This window comes from Salmo salar, chromosome ssa02 (assembly GCF_905237065.1).
Source record: "Salmo salar chromosome ssa02, Ssal_v3.1, whole genome shotgun sequence".
In the NCBI taxonomy this organism is placed as follows: Eukaryota; Metazoa; Chordata; class Actinopteri; order Salmoniformes; family Salmonidae; genus Salmo; species Salmo salar.
The window spans coordinates 84,441,098-84,453,918 of NC_059443.1; the positions used below are offsets into that span (position 1 = coordinate 84,441,098).

The 12,821-nt window shown below is 42.8% G+C and overlaps 1 protein-coding gene across 1 annotated transcript; it reads left to right on the forward strand.

Annotated features, from left to right (window-relative positions):
- The first annotated feature begins 497 nt into the window (after positions 1–497).
- On the forward strand, positions 498–4,408 carry LOC100194924 (retinoblastoma binding protein 6). The gene is given in 3 exon segments (NM_001139953.1): positions 498–1,522; positions 2,995–3,094; positions 3,316–4,408. Coding segments are annotated over 3 exon segments (354 nt in total). The 5' UTR covers positions 498–1,356; the 3' UTR covers positions 3,404–4,408.
- The last annotated feature ends 8,413 nt before the right edge of the window (positions 4,409–12,821 follow it).

The following is a 12,821-nucleotide window of genomic DNA, read 5'->3' on the forward strand; positions in this document are numbered from 1 at the left end:
TCACTAGAGGGCGCTAGCTGCAGACAATGTTGCACACGTCACCAAACGTCTAAACCGACATTTCGCTTTGTGGTGTTTATTGTAACTGTTAATAACTGTACTGGTCATGTGTCAACATTTTTTTTAAATAAATTGGACATCAATTGTGGATACGGAACAAAAGTTTCTGGGCCTGAAAGAATTCACAACGGAAGACCTTCAAGTGGTTTGTTGCTATGGAAGAACTACCCCGCCTTCCCATGCTCCTGAACCTGTGGGGATCAGTTTTGACTTTATGATTTTAACAGAAGTAGAGTGAATTGTATTTATTTGTATGTATCATTTTTGTTGTTGTTGTTTTTGCTAGTTAGTATGAATATTTTCATCCAAAACGTTTTTTTGTGATATTTTACTACCTCGCACAGTAGGTTGCACCTTATAGATTGTAGTCCGCCAATGAACAGTAAAGAGAGTGGGGAATCGTTTCCGTTTTCTTGTCAGGCCAGTTTCCGGGCCCGCCATGATGTTCAGAAGACAACGAGGAGCAACGGAAAGACCGTCGAAATGGATGTTATGGATTTAAACAACGAAAATTATAGTTTGGAAGGAGATAATTACCGTCGTTTTGGATAAGAGCCTAAGCTAACTGGTTATTAAAGTGGTTGTTTCCAGTGGCCATTTTTTAACCAGTTAACTAGCTACCCAAGTACTGTACGCTAACGTTAGCTGCGGGTAATGTTTTTGTTTTGAGTGGTAGGTACACTGACCTAGGCCGCAGATTTCCTTGTCTCGTAATTTCATCGTAGGTCATACAAGGATAAACATCGTTGCTGCGTGGACTGCAACTCCGAAAAGGATCGTTTGAGGACTTATTTTTGGACGTTTGATTTTCAGTTTCCGGACGGATAGAAGATTTTGGACTAAGCCATTTACGGCGGAAGAGCGAAGCTTGCGGCCTCGCATGGACTCCTAACCGCGAACTCGGTGCCTCGCTGCTTTCAGCAGCTACAAGGCCCGTGTTTCCGCGAGAGACTCTACTGACTGTATTAACCGTGAAAACCGTAATGGACACTTCTGGAACTGTACTTTTCTTGTGTTTTACCGGACTCTTAACGAACTGACCAGGTTAAAGACGCTGCTTGCTGGTGTCCCGGCCTTTCACTACTAGTAGCTTGGTGTCTTTGACGTATACAGCTACAAGGACTATCTGTGAATACTTCCTCTTAGTTCATTGCCTGTTTTCCCTTCGATATTATCTTAGACTAAACTGGTAGCTTTCCCTTCAGTCTCAGATCATATCGAGTACTGGTTATTGTTATTCTTAACTAACTTGTTGTTTTCCCTTGTCTGAGTTTGATTTAAGTGATAGTTGTGAGAATGTCGTGTGTTCATTATAAATTCTCGTCCAAACTGGACTACAACACCGTGACCTTTGACGGGCTGCACATCACCCTAGCCGAGCTGAAACGGCAGATTATGGGCAGAGAGCGCCTCAAAGCCACCGACTGTGACCTACAGATCACCAACGCACAGACCCGTGAAGGTAAGAACTAGCCAAGAGCGCCCCCGGCATTCTTAAGTAGTACAGGTTGTTCTACAACGAGCTGATGTCAGTGATTCTATGCAATTTATGGTGTGTACTTCCTGGTAGGGATCGGCGATATGGGCCTAAAAAAGTATCTATATATAGATACAAAAGTTGGATTGTATTACTGTATTTGACCCCCCAAAAAAATATATATTTGTAATTATATAAATGCTAAATTTGCTTTTATGAGTAGTGCGTGACCCTAGTGTGGTCTTTCTCCATTCTGATTTATTTTTGCTTTAATTTAATATTATAAAACAATTTTCAGCCTGTTCATACATTTCTGCATTTACTGCACTCATTTGAGATCATTTCCACGCGGTCGTGTAGGGCTGCGCGATATGGGTCATATTTTGAACCAAATGTTGCAATTGAACATGCGATTTAGAGCAAAACACTTGTCAACTGTTGGAATTATAATGATTATTCTATAGTTAGTGGGCACTTTGAATACAGTGTTTTTGATGAGGGAGACCTTGTGACAGGGTAGGAACCTAAGTGTTTCTAGGGGAACATATAGTCTTGGGCTACATTGAATGTTTTCTCTTACCTACTTCATGTAGCTAACATATTCTTGCTTTGTTTATACCTCTTTAATTTAGACGATACTGTTGTACAAACAACATGCTGATTTGAGGTATTACGAGACTGTATAAGTACGTTTGCTATAACTCAGTACATCTATTAGCTAACAGGAGATTAGCATTAGCGGCTAACAACATTTAGGCCCGTACTTGCTAAGAAATGACAAGCTAGCTGTTTGTATATGTAAAAATAATAGTGCAACGTTAATCTTTGAACGCGAGTGGATTTATATTAAGAAGCAAAGTGAAAACAGCATTGTTGCATTAGCTGCATTGACCATGCAGACTGAACGCAAGTGTCTCATTGTTGAGGAACCAAAATAAAACTTTTCCCATCAACAAAAGCATATGTATAATCTCTAGGAACTCATGGGGAAGAGATGTTGAGTCCAATCTCTCTACGAGTTTAGGCTGGGGTGACTTTTTACATAGGGAAGAAAGATGTGAATTTAACCGATTTTTGTTTGATGTCCACATCCCCAAACACTATGTATTACTAATGATATATTATATTCCCTGTGGTTCTATAGACTACAGTACTGATGATATATACTGGATACCTTGTGCTTCTATAGACTACAGTACTGATTATATATACTTGGTATCTTGTGCTTCTATAGACTACAGTACTGATGATATATACTGGATACCTTGTGCTTCTATAGACTACAGTACTGATTATATATACTGGGTATCTTGTGCTTCTATAGACTACAGTACTGATGATATATACTGGATACCTTGTGCTTCTATAGACTACAGCACTGATGATATACTGGGTATCTTATGCTATTATAGACTACAGTACTGATGATATATACTTGGTACCTTGTGCTTCTACAGAGTACACTGATGAGGAGGTTCACATCCCCAAACATTCATCAGTGATCGTCAGACGCACCCCCATCGGAGGGGTCAAACCAGCAGGCAGAACGTTCATTGTGTACGTAGCTATGACATCGTGACCCTGTCTATCTGCATGACATGAGTATGGTAGTAACCCCCCCCCATCGCCTGTTGATCCTAATAACCTCCACACGGCCACACACTAGTATCCAGTCAAACCAGCCTAGCTATTCTAAAGCTACAACTTCTCTCTGTTTTATAGTCCATGTCTGTGGTGGTTGTTGACATGTTTTTTTGTTTCTTCCTGTTTGTTTGTAGTGACCGTTCTGACATGGCTGCTGGATCCTCCAGACCCGTATGTAACAAGCACTCTCATTTCCTTACTATCTCTGTCCTCCTTTTATAATCTCTGCTCTGATTTTTTGGTTAAACATATTGTGTAAACTCTGTTCTGATTGGTCACCAGTTAACTCTGAGTTGTCATGGTGATAATATTCTGTTTTGATGGTTCCAACTGATGTTCTCTGTTGTGTAACTCAATGTGTTTTTAATGTTGTTCAATGTGTTGATGGATCTGAACTATATTGTGATTGTATTTCATATTGAAACAACGGTTAGCGTGGTGTTGTTAGCCTGCCACTGTACAGAGCCCCCCCCTGTGTGTTGAGACAATGCTTCATAATCCTACAGGCATGATGATGCCTGGTTATTACTATGCTGCTTTACCTCAAATGAATGGGGAATTCTGCTTTTTCTTTCACATGGTGTTGTAGCAATGACTTTGTGCCGTATTGACTGTAAGACTAATGCACAGATTTGTATGGATACCTGTGTGTGACTGTGTGTGTGTGTGTGGGGGGGTGGGGTTAATCAGTAAATCATTTGCTTCCTGTTCAACAGTGTTCTCAAACTGAAGTTAATTGCTGATATTTGGCTGTCCTAATGTTGTTCTCATCTTATTCTGACATTTAATATGGACTGGACATAGTTGATCCTTTGTTCTCTCAAGAAAGTTTATTTTTTTAATTTATTTTTATTTTTTACTCCAAACTACTTAGAAATGCAATGCATTTTGTCTATTTTGCAATAATTTTTTACTTAAAGCTAAACTGTAAACTAGGTGTTACGTATTTACTATGATGACTACTGAATCCACGATCATGTTTGGTACAGAGTTACAAAAAAAACAAAAAGCGTTGTGATGATGATGATGATGATAGCATTACGACATCACAGAGACTATTATGACATCACTGAAATGATCTATTATGACATCACAGGGTTCTAACGGGGCTGACTGTGTGGCATGGTAGGTTCCCGTGGCGACAGGGTTGTGTTTGGTTGCTGCTGTACGCTGCCAGAACTGTCAATAAAGAGGTTATGTGTTCTGTTGTGAGCACGTGCACCACCACACCAGACCCTGTGTCTTCCCTTCACAGTGACCTCTGAACCTCCCAACCTACCAGCCTCTACTATGATGATGATGACAACGACGAAGAGTTTATAGCTTACTAAACCAGATCTCTCTACCCTCCCTCTTCCCCTTTGTCCCTTGACTAGTGTTATGATGGCTATTGTTTACTACTATATTGTAGTGAAAGTATTGTTTAAAGGAACACATTTTATTATACTGTTTTGCAGTGTTTCCATAATGCGCTAGATAGATCATCCTAAGTGGACCCATAGCTCCTCACTCCAGGCACCGCTGTAGATGAGTAGTGAAGGCAACATGGGTAACTTCAACTGTTACCATAGAAGTAGGATCTTGTGTTAACTGGTGTAACGTGAGCTAATTGGTTACCTGGACCAGCCTTGCTCTAAAACTGAATCCTGTTAGCTCATAGTCTGTTATCTAGACCGGCCTAGCTCTGGACTTAATCCTCTTAGCCCATAGTCTGTTGCTTAGCTCTGAATTTAATCCTGTTTGCCCATAGTGTAGTAAAGGGCCACAACAACAGCTATTATTACTACTACTGGTGTAGCTAGCCAGGCTGTAGTACCGACTACTACTACTGGTGTAGCTAGCCAGGCTGTAGTACCGACTACTACTACTGGTGTAGCTAGCCAGGCTGTAGTACCGACTACTACTACTGGTGTAGCTAGCCAGGCTGTAGTACCGACTACTACTACTGGTGTAGCTAGCCAGGCTGTAGTACCGACTACTACTACTGGTGAAGCTAGCCAGGCTGTCGTGCCGACTATTACTACTAGTGATGTAGCTAGCCAGGCTGTAACACCAATTACTACAGGTGTAGCTAGCTTAGCTGTAATACCAACTACTATTACTACTACTAGTGGTGTAGCTAGCACAGCTGTAGTACCAACTACTACAGGTGTAGCTAGCTTAGCTGTAATACCAACTATTACTACTAGTGATGTAGCTAGCACAGCTGTAATACCAACTACTACAGGTGTAGCTAGCTTAGCTGTAATACCAACTACTATTACTACTAGTGATGTAGCTAGCCAGGCTGTAAAACCAACTACTACTACTAATGCAGCTAGCTCAGCTGTATTCCCAACTACTGGTGTAGCTAGCCAGGCTGTAGTTCAAACTACTACTGGTGTAGCTAGCTCAGCTGTAATACCAACTATTACTACTAGTGATGTAGCTAGCCAGGCTGTAACACCAATTACTACAGGTGTAGCTAGCTTAGCTGTAATACCAACTACTATTACTACTACTAGTGGTGTAGCTAGCACAGCTGTAGTACCAACTACTACAGGTGTAGCTAGCTTAGCTGTAATACCAACTATTACTACTAGTGATGTAGCTAGCACAGCTGTAATACCAACTACTACAGGTGTAGCTAGCTTAGCTGTAATACCAACTATTACTACTAGTGATGTAGCTAGTGCAGCTGTAAAACCAACTACTACAAGTGTAGCTAGTTTAGCTGTAATACCAACTACAATTACTACTATACTAGTGATGTAGCTAGCCAGGCTGTAGTATCAACTACTACTGGTGTAGCTAACGGAGCTGTAATACCTACTACTAATGCAGCTAGCTCAGCTGTAATCCCAACTACTGGTGTAGCTAGCCAGGCTGTAGTTCAAACTACTACTGGTGTAGCTAGCGCAGCTGTAAAACCAACTATTACTACTAGTGATGTAGCTAGTGCAGCTGTAAAACCAACTACTACAAGTGTAGCTAGTTTAGCTGTAATACCAACTACAATTACTACTACTACTACTACTAGTGATATAGCTAGCCAGGCTGTAGTACCAACTACTACTGGTGTAGCTAACGGAGCTGTAATACCTACTACTAATGTAGCTAGCCAGGCTATAATACCAACTACTACTACTGATGTAGCTCGTCAGGCTGTAGTACCGACCACTACTGGTGTAGCTAGCCAGGCTCTAATACCAACCACTATTACTACTAGTGATGTAGCTAGCACAGCTGTAATACCAACTACTACAGGTGTAGCTAGCTTAGCTGTAATACCAACTACTATTACTACTACTAGTGATGTAGCTAGCTCAGCTGTAAAACCAACTACGACTACTGGTGAAGCTAGCTCAGCTGTATTCCCAACTACTGGTGTAGCTAGCCAGGCTGTAGTTCAAACTACTACTGGTGTAGCTAGTGCAGCTGTAAAACCAACTACAATTACAACTACTAGTGATGTAGCTAGCCAGCCTGTAAAACCAACTACTACTGATGTAGCTAGCTCAGCTGTAATAGCTACACAAGTAGTCGTAGTTGTTAACTCAGCTGTATTACCAACTACGACTACTGGTGTAGCTAACTCAGCTGTAATACAAACTGCAACTACTGGTGTAGCTAACTTAGCTATATTACCGACTACTGGTGTAGCTAGCCAGGCTGTAATACCTACTACTAATGTAGCTAGCCAGGCTGTAATACCTACTACTAATGTAGCTAGCCAGGCTGTAGTACCAACTACTGCTGCTGGTGTAGCTAGCCAGGCTGTAGTACCAACTACTGCTGCTGGTGTAGCTAGCCAGGCTGTAGTACCAACTACTGCTGCTGGTGTAGCTAGCCAGGCTGTAGTACCAACTACTGCTGCTGGTGTAGCTAGCCAGGCTGGTGTAGCTAGCCAGGCTGTAGTACCAATGTACCCCCCCCCCAGCATCAGTTCCTGTGTGAACCTCAATGTTTTGCGGTTCCTCCTCACGTCGTATTGGAGGAGAAGGACGGTGAGGAAATGGTCAGGCTCTGCTGCGTTCGTCCCCTCGGTACAGATCTAGGATCAGCTTCCCTGCCACCAATCCTTACATAACCATTCGTGTGGAAATGAAGAACTGGGCCCAGATCAGTGTTTAGGGATGGAAACTTGAACCTACAACATGGTGTTCCTGATGGTCTTCTGGTCAGAACTACTGAACCATAACATTGGTGTAACTGTCACATTGTATTAGTGATATGAGTTGACTGGATGTATATGATCTGCCTTTCTGGCTATGGAATGGGTGATCAATCTGTGTGTCCTTGATTCTTCACCTCCTGCCTCCTCCTCAAAAGACAGGTGGATAGTATCTTCTCCAATGTCTTTTCAGAAGGAAACAGGAAACCATGCCATCTCTAGATTCAGCCAGTGTCTGCTCCCAGGCAGACAGGTGGTGATGTCCGCTTTGACTCTGTTCTGTCTTAATGTTGCTCTTCTCCTTCAGACCGACTCTTCACCGTCCGTCTCCCTGGCCCAGCTCTCTAAGGTACTGTCTCTCTCTCTCTCTGTGTGTTTGGTCTTTGGGAATCAGGTTGGGGTTAATTTAATTTCAACTCATTAATTCGGGGCATGAATTAAAATGTAAATTGATTAACTCTTGTCATCTTCCTCTAACTCCTCTCCTCATTCCTCTCGCCCATTCTCCTCATTCCCTTCGCCTCATTCCCCTCGCCTCATTCCTCTCGCCCATTCCCCTCGCCCCATTCCCCTCCCTCTCTCTTCAGACTGCCAACCTAGCGGAGGCCAATGCATCAGAGGATGACAAGATCAGAGCCATGATGTCCCAGTCCAACAGTGAATATGACCCCATACAGTGAGTGTAACACCCACAGTAGGGTTGGGCGGTATCCACATGATCACATTGTCATGCCGTCCTTCTCATCCCAGAGGATTTACAGTATTAATGTCTTAGTACTGAAAATACAACAACAAAAATCCCATTGTGTGTCCATTACCGGAATGCTAACAAAATTAGCACAACTGATAGAGAATTTCCATGGAGGCTGCTAGCTAAATATGCTAACGAGAGCAAACTAAAATAACTAATTGCAAAGACAGGCAATCCAGCTCATAAAGATATACACACTGCATGGCCGTGAAGTATGTGGAGACCTGTTCCTCGAACATCTTATTCCAAAATCATGGGCATTAATTTGGAGTTGCCCCCCCCCTTATAACAGCCTCCACTCTTCTGTCAAGGCTTTCCACTAGATATTGGAACATTGCTGCAGGGGACTTGCTTCCATTCAGCCACAAGCATTAGTGAGGTCAAGCACTGCTGTTGGGCGATTAGACCTGGCATGCAGTCGGAGTACTAATTCATCCCAAAGGTGTTTGATGGGGTTGAGGGCAGGGATCTGTGCAAGCCAGTCAAGTTCTTCCACACTGATCTCGACAAACCATTTCTGTATGGACCTCGCTTTGTGCGTGGGGGGAGTTGTCATGCTGAAACAGGAAAGGGCCTTCCTCAAACTGTTGCCAAAAAGTTGGAAGCACAGAATCTTGTAGAATGTCATTGTATGCTGTAGCATTAAAATTTCCCTTCACTGCAACTAAGCGGCCTAGCCCGAACCATGAAAAACATCCCCAGACCATTATTCCTCCTCCACCAAAATCTACAGTTGGCTCAATGCACTCAGGCAGGTGGCATTCTTTGGCATCTGTAGAATCACACATTTTTATTCAAGTCACGTAAAAAAAAATATCTATAAATACAATGTCTTCAACTCCAAATAGAACCGTATAGTCCCCAGGTCTCATCTAACATTTTAGTTAAAAATGAAGAACCATCTAAAGATATGTTATACAGTGCTTTCGGAAAGTATTCAGACCCCCCCCTTGACTTTTTCCAAATTTTTGTTATGTTACAGCCTTATTTTAAAATTGATGAGGGGGGGACAATGTAATCCATCTACACAGAATACCCCATAATGACAAAGCAAAAACACATTTTTAGAAATGTTTCCAAATGTATAAAAAATTTGTCAGAAATGACATTTACATAAGTATTCACTAGCCAATCAGTCTGTCTCTAGCTGCGTGAGGAGTAGCATAATCTACGGAGACTCCGTGCCAGAAAATTAGTGACAAAATGTTACATAACCTGGCCAAATTCTAGTCCTCAACCTCAAGTCAAATTAGAGGTCAAGTCTCAAGTTTTATTTTCTATCAAGTCGGGTCTCAAGTCATCAAATTTGTGACTGGAGTCCGACTCGAGAGTGGACTCCACACCTCTGCTGTTTTAGTAAACTTTAGTCTAGTGTTTAAACTGAGACTCAGTGGCAGGATGAACTGCAGATGATGGGTGACGCAAGATGATGCTCTCTGTCACGAAGTTTCTGTGTACGGGTACGGTTCATGCGTCAATGTGGTAGCTACGGGACCAAAATGGGGACAAGTTTAGCCTCACACTTCAACGCTCTTTAGTTGTGTGGGAATCGACCCCGGTATTGCGGTCTACTTGGTGCTCACTGACTCTACCTTTTTCAATGTGTTTTTCTGTGTCTCTCCTCAGTTACTCTAAGAAGGCCGTCGGACCGCCTCCTGCACATTACACCTGCTATCGCTGTGGCAAGAACGGACACTACATCAAACACTGCCCAATGCAGATGGTACGAATCTACATAACACTACATATACATTCACTGGCCAGTTTATTAGGTACACCCATCTAGTACCGGGACGGAAACCCCCCCCCTCTGAATTCTTCAGGGCATAGATTCTTCAAGTCGGAAACATTCCACAGGGATGTCGGTCCGTGCTGACGAGATGGCATCATGCAGTTGCTGCAGATTGGACAACGGTACACCACCGCCACCAGCCTGTACCGTTGACACCAGGCAGGATGGGGCCATGGACTGATGCTGCTTACCTCAAATCCTGACTGCCAGTAGCCTGTACCGTTGACACCAGGCAGGATGGGTCCATGGACTGATGCTGCTTACCCTAAATCCTGACTGCCAGTAGCCTGTACCGTTGACACCAGGCAGGATGGGGCCATGGACTGATGCTGCTTACCCCAAATCCTGACTGCCAGTAGCCTGTACCGTTGACACCAGGCAGGATGGGTCCATGGACTGATGCTGCTTACCCTAAATCCTGACTGCCAGTAGCCTGTACCGTTGACACCAGGCAGGATGGGTCCATGGACTGATGCTGCTTACCCCAAATCCTGACACGATTATTGCCATTCTCCTTCGACCTCTCATCAACGAGCTGTTTTCACCCACAGGACTGCCGCTGACTGGATGTTTTTTGTTTGTCGCACCCTTCTCAGTAAACCCTAGACAGTGTTGTGCGTGACAAGCCCAGGAGGGCGGCCGTTTCTGAGATACTGGAAACCGGCGCTCCCGTCAGCCTTCGATCATACCACGCTCAAAGTTGCTTAGGTCACTAGTTTTGCCCATTCTAACGTTCAATCAAACAGTAACTGAATGCCTCGATGCCTGTCTGCCTGCTTTATATAACAAGCCACGGCCACGTGACTCACTGTCTGCAGGAGTAAACCATTTTCATTAACTGGGTGGCGTACCTAATAAACTCTCTGGTCAGTGTACACTACATAAACACTACACTTGCTTTCGCTGTGGCAAGAATGACCACTACATCAAACACTGCCCCATGCAGATGATACGAATCTACATAACACAACATGATTTAACCCTACATGCTGTGTTGTAGGATAAGAGTGTAGAGGCTCCTAAGCCAGTCAGGACCAGTAAAGGCATCACTACATATACACTACATAACATGACATATGGTATCTGTGTTGTAGGATAAGAGTGTAGAGGCTCCTAAGCCAGTCAGGACCAGTAAAGGCATCACTACATATACACTACATAACATGACATATGGTATCTGTGTTGTAGGATAAGAGTGTAGAGGCTCCTAAGCCAGTCAGGACCAGTAAAGGGATCCCTCAGAGCTTTATGGTGAAGGCTGAACCAGGAACTAAAGGAGCCATGTTGACCAGCACTGGAGAATACGCTATTCCTGCTATAGACGCGTACGTACCACACCCTCTCTCTCGCTCTCTCTCGCGCTCTCTCTCTCTGCTCATTTTGTGTTTTCGTGTTCTAGGTAGTAAGGAGAGAGTATAGATATTATAATGTCTTACAGGGAGGCCTATGTTCTGGGTAAGTAGGAGAGAGTATAGATAATATAATGTGTTACAGGGAAGCCTATGTTCTGGGTAAGTAGGAGAGAGTATAGATAATATAATATGTTACAGGGAGGCCTATGTTCTGGGTAAGTAGGACAGAGTATAGATAATGTCTTACAGGGAGGCCTATGTTCTGGGTAAGTAGGAGAGAGTATAGATAATGTCTTACAAGGAGGCCTATGTTCTGGGTAAGTAGGAGAGAGTATAGATAATATAATGTGTTACAGGGAGGCCTATGTTCTGGGTAAGTAGGAGAGAGTATAGATAATATAATGTGTTACAGGGAGGCCTATGCTCTGGGTAAGAAGGAGCGTCCACCCTTTGTTCCTCGTGAAGCGTCATCGTCTGAAGATGAGGCTGATCCAATCCCTGATGAGCTGCTCTGCCCCATCTGTAATTAACGCATTCATTATTATTACATTTAATTATACAATTTGTTTATTGTTTTGATTTAATTTAACTACAATATCTTTTGTCAAACCCCCCAAAAATTACATCTGAGCAGCGATTTGTTGTTAAAATGTCTTTGAAACGCGTCTTTGAATCACTTTGTCTTCTAATCTGTTCCAGGTAACGACCTGATGAGTGATGCTGTAGTCATACCCTGCTGTGGTAACTCCTACTGTGATGACTGTGAGTTAACACAGGGGTTTTCAAACTTTTCTTCACCAGTATAGTGTACAGTATAGCCGAATAGTGTTGCACTTCTGTTGTCATGGGATGAAAACAAAGCTATTTTTATTTGAATGTTTTGCAAACATTTATTTAGTGTGATGAACTAGTCCCCTGATCACTCTACTGAAGTAACACAACATGTATTTAGTGTGATGAACTAGTCCCCTGATCACTCTACTGAAGCAACACAACATTTATTTAGTGTGATGAACTAGTCCCCTGATCACTCTACTGAAGCAACACAACATTTATTTAGTGTGATGAACTAGTCCCCTGATCACTCTACTGAAGCAACACAACATTTATTTAGTGTGATGAACTAGTCCCCTGATCACTCTACTGAAGCAACACAACATTTATTTAGTGTGATGAACTAGTCCCCTGATCACTCTACTGAAGCAACACAACATGTATTTAGTGTGATGAACTAGTCCCCTGATCACTCTACTGAAGCAACACAACATTTATTTAGTGTGATGAACTAGTCCCCTGATCACTCTACTGAAGCAACACAACATGTATTTTGTGTGGTGAACTAGTCCCCTGATCACTCTACTGAAGCAACACAACATGTATTTAGTGTGATGAACTAGTCCCCTGATCACTCTACTGAAGCAACAACATTTATTTAGTGTGATGATGAACTAGTCCCCTGATCACTCTACTGAAGTAACAACATTTATTTAGTGTGATGAACTAATCCCCTGATCACTCTACTGAAGTAACAAAACATGTATTTATTGTGATGAACTAGTCCCCTGATCACTCTACTGAAGCAACACAACATG